At 47.8% G+C, this 17,007-nt stretch overlaps 1 protein-coding gene across 1 annotated transcript in view; it reads right to left on the reverse strand.

Annotated features, from left to right (window-relative positions):
• The window catches only part of GABBR1 (gamma-aminobutyric acid type B receptor subunit 1), a 685,831-nt gene that overhangs the window by 512,179 nt on the left and 156,645 nt on the right, over positions 1-17,007 (reverse strand). Inside the window, exon 2 of the mRNA XM_078645697.1 lies at positions 11,168-11,249. Within this exon, the coding sequence (XP_078501823.1) occupies positions 11,168-11,249 (82 nt within the window). The remainder of the gene's footprint in view (positions 1-11,167; positions 11,250-17,007) is intronic.

The raw sequence follows: 17,007 nt of genomic DNA on the forward strand, positions 1-17,007 counted from the left end.
GGATCTCGTACCTGGGAGATGTTTATAAGGGGGGGAACATTATGTCATTTCAAGAGTTGTAGCCAAGTACTCCTTGTCCAACTCGCAGTTCTTTCAGTATCTCCAACTGCGCCATGCCCTGCTAGCTCACGACATTCTGGAAGATCCTTTGCCCGAATGTAATCCGCCAGAGTGCAGATTTTCCAAGGGTAGCTTGGTAAGGCGGCAACTTCAGTTTTCTATCGATCACTAGTGATCCACTCCCAGGTCAGACTGGAGAAGGCACGGCAGAGGTGATGTCATGGGTGGGGGAGTTGGATGAGGATGAATGGAGAGAGGCTTGCATGGTGCCTAGTGAGATGGCGATTTTGACGGAGCTGTAAATGGTTCGATTCAACTACTTCCATGCAACATATCTTATACTGAGACACCTATAACATTCGCTTCCTGGTGCGCTAGCGGAATTCGCGCAGCGCTTCCCGCAGTGGATTTCTAACATATAGCCTGGGAGTGTCTGGAGCTGAGGCCCTTTTGGCTGGAGGTGGGTCAAATCGTGTCCACGGTCCTGGGTCCCTCCCTGGAGTTAATGCCTCAGACTGCGCTACTTGGGCTGATGGAGGAAGTAGGGGGCCCTAGAGCGGAATGTGTGTTTCTGGTGAACGCTTGCTTGGTAGCCATACCTGCTCAAACATTGAAACAACAGAAGCGCCGACGATTAGGAGATGGCGTGCAGGGGTGGATTGGTGTGCCCACCAGGAGAAGCCAAACTTTGAAGCTAGTGACTTTCCTTAGAAGCATGTATGTATATCGGAATAATTATGTGGCTATTACGGTCTATCGATCTGATATTGCAATGTTATATATTATTGATGTTTGGGCTGCTGCTCTGTCATGCATGTTTGTCGATCTTACCCTGCATTATGTGATGCTGTGTGTTGTCCCAAACCTTTTAATTTAAAGTTGGTTAAAAAAAAAAAAGATAATTGAATATGCAGTATGCTCCACAAATCCAACCCTACTGGATGCTCTCAAAACATGAATGCCAAATTATCAAGATAAGGCGTTCTCTGTAGGGGCTGGTAAGTCTTGGAATTCACTCCCAAGGCAATGGAGAATCTAGTACAAATGGTTGACATATCATAACTGTAGGAAGGTTGATCCCTGACTATGGTTGCCCCCAACTTTTTGCCTGGTGTTTTGCTGGTTTTCTGACTTAGTTGACCTGAGGCCCTGCTATTCAGGACCTCAGGCCCACTGCTCTCTCTGTAAAATGGATTCCATGTACCTTAGGTACATATCTAAATTGGATACTGAGCCACCTTATCAGTCCCTGTACAGTGTACCTTAGGTACCCAGGGCATAGGTGTACCCAGGGCCTACCAGGGGCTGCAGCATGTATTATGCCACCCCTGGCTGGCCATCCAAATCTGACACAACTGGCTGCTTGACAGCTGGGGCAAGGTGGTGTAATCACCCTTTGCTTTAGATATAGTATACCTATATCTAACCCTAAAATGGACACACAGATCTCCTATCAGTCACTCCTATGGCAGGCCTTAACAATCCTGAAGGCAGAGTGCTTGGAATCGTGTGAGATGGTGCTCTGGCATGAGCTGAGCCTGTCTGCGGCTTTCGGGATCTATCCCTTAGCCGTTTCCATGATATCGCATACCATATACTCTTAAGTGCATTATAATCCTCGCGGTTATGTGCCAACTCTGGTATCGCTTTATCAAAACATGTCGAGTAAGGTGTCATACGAATTGGAATACTAACCCCTCGCCAATTCTGGCGACGGGGTTAGCATTCCACCCTTCTAGAGGGACACGACATGTATGTAACCCCTAACCCCGGTTAAAGTCAGACAGAGCCTTAGCATCCACAAAATGGATGCTGCCACCGAGACACAAGTCTGCCCTCCTGCTGCTGGGAGTCCTCCCAGAGCAGGAGATAAGGACAAAGGGTTTCCTGCCAGGGGCGGTGCCAGCACCGTCCCAGACAGGGTTTTGTGTATTGTAGGTAGGCAGGGCTTTAGAGGAAGGTGACTGCAAGTGGCACCCCGGTGCTCACTGTGCATAGGCCGGCTGAAACCAGTTCCAGGGGCACTCCAGCCCCTGGCCTGGGGAAAGCCCGCCAAGGAAGTGGGTGTAACCACCCCCCTCCTAGTCCCACCCATAGGGCAGGACTTAGTCGCGTGCCAGCCCCTTTTTACAGGATAAAGGTAGAGACTGGCCCCCTTCCAAATCAGATCATCTTTGAATCCTGAAACTACTTCCACGAAAGGAACTCAAGACTTCTTCCTAAGATTTCTCCCTTGTGACTAAGGAGTAGTCACCCTGCATCCGCAGGCACCATCTTAAGAACACTGCGGTCTGCTGCAAGTCTCTCCTCCGGATCAAGACTGCCCAGCTCGACGAGAACCGGCTTCCCTGGCACCTCTGACCTCTTCCTGCATCATCAGTCACGCTGAGATTCGTGGGTGTGACGAGACCTCGAGGGACCGGCCATCTTCAAGACTGCACGACTTCTTTCCAGTAAGCCCGCCGAGTAATTTCCTGGTGAGTGCTTTGGGGTCCGAGAAGCCCCGACCCTGAGCAGCTCCAGCACCGAAGTGCAGCCTCCCAGCATCTCCACGATCTGCGTGGGGCCCTTCTGCTTTTTGCTGCTCACCGCGTTGTTTGGCTACTAGCCCGTTGGCTTGTGGCCTTCCTGACGACGCCCGACGACATTTCTGCTGCTGGTCTGGTTGCTCCAGACTGGCCCTTGCTCCCTTCCAGAAGAGGAGCACCCCGGACCCTCCTGGTCCACTCAAGACGCCATTTTGAGTCCACCGCGTGGGCTTGAATTAGCCAAGGCTTGTTGCCCACTCCTGGGTAACTTCGACGCCGACGACTCCATTCTTCGTGGGACAGCTCGCACCTCCATCCTGGTCGCCGACAACGCCTCCTGGTCCGAGAGACTGCAGAGCCCAGCAGCGCCCACTCACCTGACTGCGGTGACTTCGCCCGGTGCCATCCTGGTGCCCACTTAATCACTGGCTAGTGATTCAAGAACTTGGTCCCCTCTGCTTTCAGGTTTTCTTCTTCCTTGATCCAGGCTTGGATCCATCGAACTTTTCTTCACTGGTCGCCTGCCAGCAACTTCTTCCTTCCAGGCTCCTGGTCCGGCAACGAGATCCCCGACGTCTGTTCAGACCTATGCAGCTGCAGCCCCTGGGCTAGGTAACTTCGGCACTCCGGTGTCCCAGCATAGCCTCACTATCCAAGGGTCAGGATCCACTGTCGTTTTCTCCCTACCAGGTCGGGTTCGCCCGTGAACACTAACTTTGCCTTTACTAGCCTCCATAGACTTTGTCCCGCATCCCGCGTGAGAGTGCACACTCTGCACCCGAGTCCCCTAGGTCTCCTAGAAGTAATCTAACGATTCCCTAGTCCAGTCCTAGCGATTCCAAAGCCTATTAGAACTGTTACTTACCTGCTAGTAATTCGCATTCCACTTTTAGTGTATATGGTTTTTCGTGCCCCTCGGGCATTTGTGTAACGTGCTAACTTAAAAGTATTTTCGTAAGAGTTTTGTTGTGTGCTTAGCACCCTGTCCTCATAAAGAGTACAGGGTTGTTGTGATTCTAATAAATACATTGTTTATTTTCATAACACTTGTGTGGTGTCCTTTCACTGGGTGTTCAAGGGGTAATGTGATGGTAAAACAGCTGGCTTAACACGCCCTCTAGAGTCTTAGCCTTAGACTGCTCGTATCCATGCTACTAGGATAGCTGGTCTATAAGGTTGACTTACAACCAATCATCAATAAGGGTTGTTTGGACTGATATATAGTGATCACTAGAATAGTGAACACTGCACATCAGGCCAACTTCTCACATTGGTGGCAGCGGTGGGATTTGAGCTTGCTGTTGTTTTACCACACATGCCCTAAGAATATCTTGTGAAAGATCACATAAGTACTAAAGGTACATATAACTTAGCTTAGAATACTCTGAGTTCTACTGAACCAGCTGTTGTAGCTCCTAGGGCTTAGCACACCCTAAACTACAACTCTAGCAAGGGATCAGTAGGCAAACATATAGTGTAGGTAAGTGCACCACTTACACCTCACTAGAAAAGCATGTCTACCCAGGGAGAATCTACTGAGACTCCCCTGGTCAGTGTTGACCCTCCACAGGTCACTTCAAGATATGCAGCTCTCAGCTTTCAGGAGATGAGACAAATCTGTGTCTCCAGAAAACTGAAGCAGGGGTCTAACCCCACCACTCCCTTTCTGATAGGTCTCTTAGAGACATATGATGCCAGAAAGCTTTCTCAGTTACATGAGAACATGCCAGCCTTAGAGGGAACCTCTGGGGATCCAGATCTCCCCAACACTGATTCAGCAGTTGAGGAGGAGGATCAGGAGGTACTCTCTGGGGATGAGGTAGACAAGGGTCTTGAGGTAGTCAGAAGGCTAACTAGGACCAACTTAGACTTACTTGGGCTAGGATCTGGGGGCCCCCCAGTACTAACCCGAAGTGGGCCTAACCTTGGAGTTAGGAGAGATAGATCTCTTTCTAGGGACTCCAATAGATCTCTGCACTCTAATGCCTCTTCTCAGGGGAGAAGGAATCCTCCACAGAGGAGATTTACTTCCCCTCAGAGAAAGGAGCATGAGGCTAGGATGAGACAAGCTGAACTGAGGATTGAAAGGGAAGAAATTGCCCTGGCCAAAGAGAAGCTTGCCCTGGCAAGAGAGCAGCAGATGAGTGGGCTAGCTCCCACTGGTGGCAGCAATCTCCCAAGAGATAGAGAGAAGGGTTTAGATACTAAACACCTGACTAAGATAGTGCCCCCCTTTAAGCAAGGGGATGACATCCAGAAATGGATGGCTGCTCTGGAGAGGGCCTGCACTGTGCAGTGCATTCCCCAGAGTCAGTGGGCAGCTATACTGTGGCTCTCCTTTGATGGTAAAGGTAGAGATAAGCTCCTCACTACAAGAGTGGAGGATGCTAACAATTACCAGGTCCTGAAAAATGCACTGGTTGATGGGTTTGGTTTAACCACTGAGCAGTACAGGTTGCTGTTCAGAGACACCCAGAAAACTCAGTCTCAGGACTGGTCTGACTTTGTTGATTGTGCCACTAAGGCTTTGGAAGGCTGGCTACTGGGTAGTAAGGTTACTGATTTCAAGGGATTGTATAATCTAATTATGAGAGAGCAAGTCTTAAATAATTGTCAGAACCAGTTATTACACCAGCACCTGGTAGACTCTGATCTGACCTCTCCACAAGAATTGGGTAAGAGGGCAGACAAATGGGTCAGAACCAGGATTAGGCCCAAGAACCAAGGTGGTGACCAGAAAAAGGAATCAACCAAGCCTCAAGAGAAGGGTGGGAATAAATCTACAGATCAAACCACATCAGGGCCCCAAAAATCCTCTGAGGGGGGTGGGTCCCAGAATCCTTCCAACAACCAGAAGAAACCTTATTGTTATCCCTGTAAACAGGTGGGTCATTTAAAAACTGACAGCAGTTGCCCAAAGAATAACAATAAGGAAAACATACCCCCAAGTAACATTCCCAAACCTCCTGTTACTACTAGTAGTAATCCCCCAGGTGGTGGGAGTGCCCCCAAGAATTTGGGTGCATTTACTTTGGGAGTTCCTGGGGACTCTGGCCTAACCAGGTCCCCAAACTTAGATACCCCTGTCTGTGAGACTGGCATGGGATTTGCCAACTTCACAACTTGTCCCAACACTTTGGGCAAGTACAGACAGGAGCCCCTCATCAATGGTATAAAAGTTGAGGCCTATAGAGATACAGGGGCTAGCATCACTATGGTGACTGAGAGTCTAGTCCCCTCAAGGCAACTTTTACCTGGTGCCACATACCAGGTGACCAATATTGATGGAGTACAGAGAGATCATCCCATGGCAGTGGTCAATCTCAGCTGGGGAGGTGTCACTGGCCACAAGAGAGTGGCAGTGTCACCAAACTTGCCTGTAGATTGCCTACTGGGGAATGATTTAGAGCTCTCAGCCTGGGCTGAAGTAGAGCAAGAAACCCATTCTAGAATGGTAAACATCCATGGTAAGGTTAGTGGGGCAGTGGTAGCCACAGCCCCAGTCCAAGAGATCCTCCCTGAACAGGTCAGGAGGGTTGTGCCAGTCACAACCCAATCTCAGACAACTTCCTTCCCAGAACAGGTTGTCAAGGCTGTAATGGTAACAGCCCACACCCAAACTGAGCCCCCTCCTGAAAAGGTTGGGAGAGTTGTGATGGCCACAGCTCAAACTCAGACAGATGATAGTGTTGTGAAGCCTGAAACTATGGATCACTCCACTCAGACAGAGAGTATTAAGGAGGAAGAGAAATCTCCCTCCCACCAGACTTTAGGAAAGGATCAGCCTCCTCAGGGAACTGATCTGACCCCTTGTGAAGAAACTGCCACAGAGGTAGTCAGGCCTAGCCTGGCAGAACCCCTGATGTCAGTGGACCCTTCCAAGGTGGGACCCAGTCTGGAGCAGGTAACCTGCCCCTCTCTACCCTGCCTCAGTCAGCCCAGGGCTGTAGAGGTCAGGGAGGCCAGTGGTGGACCCCAAGGGGCCCCCTGTCCAAAAGCATTTCCCAATCAGCAGATTAAGGGCACTGAAGCTAGTAGTCCTAGCCCAGTGAAAATAAAACATACTCCTGAGGGATCCCCCTTAAAATTAGTTAGGGACCTCCCACAGATGGACACTGCTGGGCACAGCCAAACTTGGGACCTGAGGGCCCCAGACCTGACCTGTCCCTCCAGTAAGCCAAACAGAGGGACCCAACCTCCAGCTGTAGGTAGCCAGAGGTTGACCCTGAGAGCCCAAAACAACTCAGTCTTGGAAAGAAAGGCCTCTATGGTGGATGATGATTGGAGGAAGCTGAGCCCAAAGTTAGTGGAGCCTCACTTCAGTACTCCATTTCAGCACCAGCCTTTTTCTTTGACAAAACACACCACAGGTAGAGATTCCCTATGGTGGAGACCCTCAGACACCCTTAGGGTGAGGGATTGCTTAGTGGACCATGACATAGGGGGTAACCATGCCAGTGCTGGTACTTCCTTAAATGGCCACTTAGGCAATATAGGCTTACCTGGACAAGGATAGCCTTATCTCCTTTCGTTTGGGGGGGGGTTATGTAGGAAGGTTGATCCCTGACTATGGTTGCCCCCAACTTTTTGCCTGGTGTTTTGCTGGTTTTCTGACTTAGTTGACCTGAGGCCCTGCTATTCAGGACCTCAGGCCCACTGCTCTCTCTGTAAAATGGATTCCATGTACCTTAGGTACATATCTAAATTGGATACTGAGCCACCTTATCAGTCCCTGTACAGTGTACCTTAGGTACCCAGGGCATAGGTGTACCCAGGGCCTACCAGGGGCTGCAGCATGTATTATGCCACCCCTGGCTGGCCATCCAAATCTGACACAACTGGCTGCTTGACAGCTGGGGCAAGGTGGTGTAATCACCCTTTGCTTTAGATATAGTATACCTATATCTAACCCTAAAATGGACACACAGATCTCCTATCAGTCACTCCTATGGCAGGCCTTAACAATCCTGAAGGCAGAGTGCTTGGAATCGTGTGAGATGGTGCTCTGGCATGAGCTGAGCCTGTCTGCGGCTTTCGGGATCTATCCCTTAGCCGTTTCCATGATATCGCATACCATATACTCTTAAGTGCATTATAATCCTCGCGGTTATGTGCCAACTCTAGTATCGCTTTATCAAAACATGTCGAGTAAGGTGTCATACGAATTGGAATACTAACCCCTCGCCAATTCTGGCGACGGGGTTAGCATTCCACCCTTCTAGAGGGACACGACATGTATGTAACCCCTAACCCCGGTTAAAGTCAGACAGAGCCTTAGCATCCACAAAATGGATGCTGCCACCGAGACACAAGTCTGCCCTCCTGCTGCTGGGAGTCCTCCCAGAGCAGGAGATAAGGACAAAGGGTTTCCTGCCAGGGGCGGTGCCAGCACCGTCCCAGACAGGGTTTTGTGTATTGTAGGTAGGCAGGGCTTTAGAGGAAGGTGACTGCAAGTGGCACCCCGGTGCTCACTGTGCATAGGCCGGCTGAAACCAGTTCCAGGGGCACTCCAGCCCCTGGCCTGGGGAAAGCCCGCCAAGGAAGTGGGTGTAACCACCCCCCTCCTAGTCCCACCCATAGGGCAGGACTTAGTCGCGTGCCAGCCCCTTTTTACAGGATAAAGGTAGAGACTGGCCCCCTTCCAAATCAGATCATCTTTGAATCCTGAAACTACTTTCCACGAAAGGAACTCAAGACTTCTTCCTAAGATTTCTCCCTTGTGACTAAGGAGTAGTCACCCTGCATCCGCAGGCACCATCTTAAGAACACTGCGGTCTGCTGCAAGTCTCTCCTCCGGATCAAGACTGCCCAGCTCGACGAGAACCGGCTTCCCTGGCACCTCTGACCTCTACCTGCATCATCAGTCACGCTGAGATTCGTGGGTGTGACGAGACCTCGAGGGACCGGCCATCTTCAAGACTGCACGACTTCTTTCCAGTAAGCCCGCCGAGTAATTTCCTGGTGAGTGCTTTGGGGTCCGAGAAGCCCCGACCCTGAGCAGCTCCAGCACCGAAGTGCAGCCTCCCAGCATCTCCACGATCTGCGTGGGGCCCTTCTGCTTTTTGCTGCTCACCGCGTTGTTTGGCTACTAGCCCGTTGGCTTGTGGCCTTCCTGACGACGCCCGACGACATTTCTGCTGCTGGTCTGGTTGCTCCAGACTGGCCCTTGCTCCCTTCCAGAAGAGGAGCACCCCGGACCCTCCTGGTCCACTCAAGACGCCATTTTGAGTCCACCGCGTGGGCTTGAATTAGCCAAGGCTTGTTGCCCACTCCTGGGTAACTTCGACGCCGACGACTCCATTCTTCGTGGGACAGCTCGCACCTCCATCCTGGTCGCCGACAACGCCTCCTGGTCCGAGAGACTGCAGAGCCCAGCAGCGCCCACTCACCTGACTGCGGTGACTTCGCCCGGTGCCATCCTGGTGCCCACTTAATCACTGGCTAGTGATTCAAGAACTTGGTCCCCTCTGCTTTCAGGTTTTCTTCTTCCTTGATCCAGGCTTGGATCCATCGAACTTTTCTTCACTGGTCGCCTGCCAGCAACTTCTTCCTTCCAGGCTCCTGGTCCGGCAACGAGATCCCCGACGTCTGTTCAGACCTATGCAGCTGCAGCCCCTGGGCTAGGTAACTTCGGCACTCCGGTGTCCCAGCATAGCCTCACTATCCAAGGGTCAGGATCCACTGTCGTTTTCTCCCTACCAGGTCGGGTTCGCCCGTGAACACTAACTTTGCCTTTACTAGCCTCCATAGACTTTGTCCCGCATCCCGCGTGAGAGTGCACACTCTGCACCCGAGTCCCCTAGGTCTCCTAGAAGTAATCTAACGATTCCCTAGTCCAGTCCTAGCGATTCCAAAGCCTATTAGAACTGTTACTTACCTGCTAGTAATTCGCATTCCACTTTTAGTGTATATGGTTTTTCGTGCCCCTCGGGCATTTGTGTAACGTGCTAACTTAAAAGTATTTTCGTAAGAGTTTTGTTGTGTGCTTAGCACCCTGTCCTCATAAAGAGTACAGGGTTGTTGTGATTCTAATAAATACATTGTTTATTTTCATAACACTTGTGTGGTGTCCTTTCACTGGGTGTTCAAGGGGTAATGTGATGGTAAAACAGCTGGCTTAACACGCCCTCTAGAGTCTTAGCCTTAGACTGCTCGTATCCATGCTACTAGGATAGCTGGTCTATAAGGTTGACTTACAACCAATCATCAATAAGGGTTGTTTGGACTGATATATAGTGATCACTAGAATAGTGAACACTGCACATCAGGCCAACTTCTCACAATAACAAATCAGAAACATTGTGGCATTCTGTCTGGCACCTTTAGCTTCATTAAACAGGGACTGTACATAAGGCTCATAGTAAATATTAAAAACCACAGTAATTTTGGGGGTCGCTGAGGACTGACGGTCACCATTTCGTAAAATAACATATTCCACTGTAATTTAAATTATAGCACCTTATGTTCATAGTATGGTCATATATACTACATCACTCTTACAAAACTGGTGTCTTTTTCCAGCCCCAAAAAAAGTTGGATTGCCTGTTTTGTTTTCAGTATTTTAAAACCTTTCTTTACCTACCAGCAATAAAAAGAGTAAGACCCATTGTTATCAAAGATATAGATCTAAGTGAGCATTGAGTTTTCTGAGTCATACTGTATCTTATTTCTACTACCTCTGCCTGGAGGAAGCCTTCATTGGGGTACAGAAGTAGAGGAGAGGCAGCAGTCTTATATAAAAGAACAAGGAGGAAATTATAAAAACAGCTTTTAGGGCATGGGATGGGAAGAAAGACACATGCAATGGGAAATTAGGAAATCTCAGGACAGAAATATGGAGGTTAAATGGGGTGATGTGAGGACAGAACATATATAAGAGCTGTATGAAGAGGTAATGAGTAGAAGTTTTAGTGGGCACTCCAAAGCTATGTATCAATATGGGAAAGTTAAAAGAGAGGGACATAATAAGACCTGCAGAAGGAGGATATGGTGATAGCTGAGCCTAGGCGCAAAAAGTGGAAAAGAGTATTGGATCACAGTTGGATATAGGTCAATGAAATCTAAGAAACAAGGACTGGACGAAGCTTAAGAGAGGGATAGGTGGGATAAGTCTGTAGGTAGGACTGGGAAAGCTGGGTGGCAAAAACAGCAAATAACAAAGGGTAAAATGGAAAATGAGGACAAATGGGGGTGCATGACAATCTGACATCTGGGAGTGGAGGTGTGGTAGGTAGAAGTAGGTGGGTGTGTAAGTCAAGGTGGGGTTTGGAACCAGAAAGGTTCAGAAACAGAAAGCATACATTGAAGGTAGGCCTGTTTCAGTACATAATGCTTTATAGATGACACAGTGTATAAAGTAAAAGAGAAGTGGGACATGGGTGGTGGAAGGACATGGTGAAATACCAAGAGTTGGAGATAGTGAGAGGGGAGGAAAGATGCATTGAAAGAGGGAAGGTATTCAGGTATGCAGTGAGGTCAGAGCTTATACCTGTGTACACAAGGTGAAGATAGAGGGATAGGAAAACAATCTTACTTAAAGAAGGAAGACATCCAGATACTCAGTTGGCTCAGAATCATACCTGTGGTGCTGTTTATGATGGTGCCTCTGGAAGCTTGAGTAACTAGGAGCAGAGGAAGGAGCTTCAACAATAGACGCAGCATCTGAGGAAAAAGACAAGAGAAAATGAGGCATCAGTGGAAGTGAAACTATTAGCACCAACTCACTAAACCACCAGAGCCAGTACTATGAGCTTTTGTTAATCCAATGCTGTGGTTTATTACACAGAACACCAAGAGACCCTTCTGTAGATGCATTAAACCATAGAGGTGAGAGCAAAGGGGATCAACTGTCACTACCTCCTCTTTTTAATACACATTGATGTAGGTCACCACAAATCCAGCAAACAGTCAAAGGCCAACAGAAGAACAACAGTGCTCTGATGAACAAACAAAGTTGCAAAAGCGAAGGAATGCCACCAAGAGGGAGATGGCTGAGAAACCTACCAGAAAGTATTGTTGAAGTGAAGGCCATTTTCAATCAGTTCTTTATTTTATTTTTGGTAAAATGAATGATCAGAATGTTTAAGGATTAAACATTAGTATTGTGTATTTGGTAAGATATCAAGACATGCAAGGTTTCATACTTTACTAACTACAATAGATAAAATAAATGTATCAATAAAGGAAAGAACAGTTTAGTAGGAGATGGCAAGCTTTGCATAGGGTTTAAAACATTTGGAGAATCAAAGTACACCAAGGTGGAGAGGCCGCCCATGATTCTCAGGCCCACAGAAGAGTCCAAACAGACAGATCTCTCACCTCTCTTTGTTGGATGAAGAGACCCAGTTCAAGCATTGGCATGAGAAATCAAAGGAAGGCTGCATGCTTGTGAGCCGTCATGAAATAATCCCTGCAGGGGTCAATATTTCGTAAAACTCCATATGTTGACAATAACTAATCAATTTCAGCAGATTATCCATCTTCAACGCTGTTTCGTATGAACCTTAAGGTGTGGCCTTCTACAATATTATTCTGGAGAAGGGACATCATTCAGATTGACCCCTGATGAGCAGGGCTCCAGTTTAGAAGTTAAGACATCTATGTTTAATCAGTGAGATCATGAAAATCCTCAATGGAAAGCAATTATCCAAGATCATAAGGAAAGAAAGTCTTTGAACACAGAGGAGGTTAAATTTGGGTTGTTCGAGTTCCAGAAGATTTGGCTCACACATTTATAATCCTCTTACAAGCAAATATTAAGAGCTGATTGTACAAAGAATTTTCTTTGTTGGTAAACATACTAATTCGGAGTTTGTTGGCGCAAAAATGCTTTTTACAATGTACTAATCTCATTCTAGGAGTCAGTAAACTTTTACCAACGGCTAAAATGGGATTCCGACCTCATATTGAATTGGTATCTTGTAAGACATATCAAGGTTTTACATCTTTAAACCAGTCGCAAAACAGTGAAAAATCACCGAGTTGGGAGTAGTATGCCATTCACAAAATGGAAGAGTCTCCTAGGATCTTTTCTCCTTTGTGACTGTTAAAAAAAGTTTATTGAGGAGTAGGCAGTGGTCCAGGTGATCGTTTGTGATCGTGCCCTATACCAACTAGGATTATCAAAAAATGCTAACAGCTTTGTCATGATTGATCTTATTCAAGACACCAATATTCAGTTGCTCAGGAAGCTGTGCCAGACATGCTTAAGCGTGCATATGTAATAGATATGCTTGATAAAGATTGGAAGAATCACATGGAGCAGGAGTGAATTAGTAAGTTAGTCCTCTCATACTTGCACTCCTGGCTACCATAGCACAAGGGTCGGGGAGAATGAAGGGTGTAAACACTGCCTATTTCGCTTCCGCACAGTGTCAGTCGACTCCAGGGCTAGTTGCTCTTCGCTGTCCTGCGGCCTGATCAATGCGAGGTCGCTTAGCTGCCATAAGCACGATGTATATGACCTCCTCATTGATAAACATCCTGATCTGTTGTTTATCACTGAAACATGGTTGGAGGCCAACTCCGATCCCGATATTGTCCAGGCCTTACCAGACGACTACCAGATGGTGCGCTTGGATAGACCTATAGGCAGAGGAGGAGGAATTGCGATCGCCTTTAAACAACAGTGGGCCTGCAAACTTGAACCAGTCAATCTGGCAGGATGTGAGGCGGGTGTTTTCACCATAAAGATTGACGGGAGCATGACTATAAAGGGTCTGCTAGTCTATCGTCCACCAGGACCTATGTCCAGATTCAAAGGCAGTCTTTTAGAGTGTGTCACAGAAACAGCGATCAGGAGGGATACGTTTCTGCTGTTAGGAGACCTAAACACACACCTGGAAGACGTATCAGATAAAGGAGCGGTGGAGCTCCGCGAAGAACTTCACACCCTTCAGTTAGAGCTAAAGGGGCAGCTCCCAACACATAAGCATGGGCACTTGCTAGACCCAATATTTGCTAACTGGGAAGATGTCTTAGTTGCTCCCCCAGTGTCCCTGCCCTGGACAGATCACTTCTATGTCCCATTTGTTATCTATCTGCCCAAACATAAAGCTATCGCCCCTACCCCACTTAACTATTCTCGACGCAGGTGGGCAAGATTCTCCCTGCAAGAGTTCAATAAGGCTCTTACTGCGGAAGGGCCCCCAGGAGGTAATGACGTGGCGACAGCAAATAAATTGCTTAATGACCGCATTATGGCTGCTCTGGACTGTACAGCCCCACTGGGTCGGCCAACAAAAGGTGTCCACAGTCAACAAACAGCTCCCTGGTTCAGCGAGGCGCTGCGCTGCGCCAAAAGAGACTGCAAACGTGCAGAAAGACAGTGGAGAGTGGCATATGATGACCGGATGAAAGAGGCCTATCTCGCAAAGAGACGCACCTATCACAATAAGATCCGGACAGAGAAGGCCACATACTATGCTGACAGAATCCAAGTGGCAGAGAACTCTGCCAGGGAACTGTTCAGCATATATAAATCCCTGGCCACCCCAAAAAACCTCCACTCAAGATGAAGAGCATTCAGTAGCAGCATGCAATCGCATTGCCAACTACTTCGGGGATAAAGTGTCTAAGATTTACTCTGCTTTTCCCGATACACCTCCAGCAGCGGAAGTGCCAGTGGACTCTTCAAGTAATGACGCCGATCAAAATCTGTTACTCAATTTTACCACCCCTTCATCGGTGGATTTAGTTAAAATATGCAGATCTGTCAAATCTGGCTCTCCTCGAGATCCCGCCTCCCCAAAAAGGTTGGGAGACAGTCTGGAAACACTCGAACCCTATATTAGACCCCTGCTGGATATCTCCTTCCGCTCCAGTTCCATACCAGAGGACTGGAAACAGGCTGTGGTGCTTCCCCTCCGCAAGAAGCCCAACATTAGTTGTGAGAATTTAGACAACCTTCGCCCCATCTCCCTGCTGCCTTATTTCTCTAAGGTAGCGGAGAAGGTGGTAAATAAACAGCTAATGAAATTTGTGGAGGAAAGCAACCTTCTTCATCCTACACAATTCGGGTTTCGGCCCCGTCACTCCACGGAGTCTGCCCTTCTCAGGGCTACCGAAACCCTCAGGCAAGGTGCTGATGAGGGACAAACCATGGCCTTAATCCTCTTAGACCTCAGCGCGGCGTTCGACACTGTAGCACACTCCATCTTGCTACAGTGTCTAAACAAAGGTGGGGTGAGAGGGGCAGCGCTGAAATGGATTCATTCATTTCTTACAGGCCGAGGCTTCCAAGTAAGGCAAGGTGATCATTATTCGGAGCGAATATCTTTGGATCAGGGGGTGCCGCAGGGCTCGTCCCTGAGTCCGACACTTTTTAACCTTTATGTTGCCCCGATTGCCACCTTAGTAGAGAGTTACGGCCTTCGAATGGTGTCTTATGCCGACGACACGCAGTTGGTCATCTCCCTGTCGCGTGCGCCCGGTCCCTCGGCGGACATTTTCAGAGCTTGCATGCAAGACCTTGCTGCCTGGATGTCCGCCAACTGCCTCAAGCTCAACGGAGGCAAGACCGAGGTGCTGGTAGTGGGGGGAGGCCAATCGGCGTGGACGTCGGCATGGTGGCCGCCTTGTTTAGGTCCAACGCCCACCCCTTGCCAGAAAGCAAAGAACTTGGGCATCTGGTTTGATTCCGACCTTACCTTTGGCCCCCAGATCAATCAGGTGGTTGGATCATGCTTTGGGACTCTCAAAAGTCTTAGGAAGGTATTGAAGTTCTTACCTGTCAGAGCCCGTCAAACCCTGGTACATGCACTAGTCACGTCAAAGATGGACTATGGCAATCTTCTCTATTTAGGGACTCTGGAGAAGAATCTGAGCCACCTACAGGTTTTACAGAATGCCGCTGCCCGACTAGTGCTCAGACTACCCAGAAGAGCTGCATCCATAGCGGCCCTCCGGTCTTTGCACTGGCTCCCGATCAGAAGCAGGGTAGAATTCAAGGCACTATGTACGTGCCACCGGATTATCAATGGGAGGTCTCCTCTCCCGTTGAAAGGACTGCTTACTCCCTATGAACCGTCCCGCTCCCTGAGATCTTCCGGCTCAGGACTCCTAGTCATTCCTAAGGTGTCCAGAGCTCGGATGGGCGGAAGATCCTTTAGGCACCTTGCAGCTTCTAGATGGAATAAGCTACCCACGGCGTTGCAATTAGAACCATCAGAACCACTCTTTAGAGCCAAGCTTAAAACTGTACTATTCGCACAGTAAGTTGTTCCGCATGTGTAAGCTCCAGTAAATATCAGCTCTTCAGCGCGGGGACACGCCGCTGTGCGTCACCAAGCGCTTTACAAAACCCCCTAAATAAAATAAATAAATAAATAAATAAAGACACAACTGCCGAATCAAGTAATTTTACGGTAATCTAAAGATACTAGAATAGGATGTTTGTCAGTCATTTGGGGATTAATGAACGGAGACTCTTTTTTGCTTGATAACTAATCTATCTGATGTCTGCTCTTATACAGGAATGGAAACTGCCTTGGCGGAGGTCAGCAATTGTGTAAGCGGGTGATGGATGTGAACCATAACTATTAGTGGTATTGATCTGCCCACTGATTTCAGAACTATAGGTCACAGCATCTTGCTATAGCAAATACAACTAGGTGGTGGTGTCATAAGAAACTCATTTTAATGTGGTTTTCATTCTCTTCTCAAACAAATCCAAGGTTTTCATAGGTGAAACTGAAACCAATTTTTGTGATTATAACAGTGGTGCCACGAAGGACTCACCCATCTCGCCACAACCAATTTAAGCTGATTTTAGGGCCACTACACGAAATGTTATAGAGATGAGTGAATTCCAACAGTGGACCAACCTATTTTCCGTTTCTCAACCAATTGTACTACAGATTTCTCAGACATAGAAACATGGATGAACACAAAATGTCTTGCCCGTAACACCAATAAGACACCAATAATAGGTAATCATAATGGGAATGAAAACTAACCTCATATAGCTAAACCTAACATTCAATCAAAATAGAACATGTAAGAGCTTGATATCTACATTTGTCCATGGTTAAAACATTAGAAATTGCCTAAAATACATAAATATAATAAAGGGCTCTAATTGTTACATGTGTCTCCTTGACAAGCTGCATCCCTTTCTTGAGGAAGGGAACTCACCCAAACTACCCAAAGTAATCACTTGTTTTGTTTCAGAAAGGATTATTTTAATATCTCATACCTCTGCTGCATAAAAAAAATATTAACGCATTGCAGTGTCCTAAATGACACAACTAGGATGTTTAAGTGTGTTAATGCCTTTCACGGTCATAGCACAAGAGAAATTTGCAGACATCACAAAATAAACAATGGGGGGGTGGGCATCTTTACCAAATCCCTGCATGGTGGTCACTTTAAACAAATTCTTGCAGGTTGGCCATCTTGAATAAACTCCACCACATATTGT

The sequence above is a fragment of the Lissotriton helveticus genome, chromosome 5_1, assembly GCF_964261635.1.
Source record: "Lissotriton helveticus chromosome 5_1, aLisHel1.1, whole genome shotgun sequence".
In the NCBI taxonomy this organism is placed as follows: domain Eukaryota; kingdom Metazoa; phylum Chordata; class Amphibia; order Caudata; family Salamandridae; genus Lissotriton; species Lissotriton helveticus.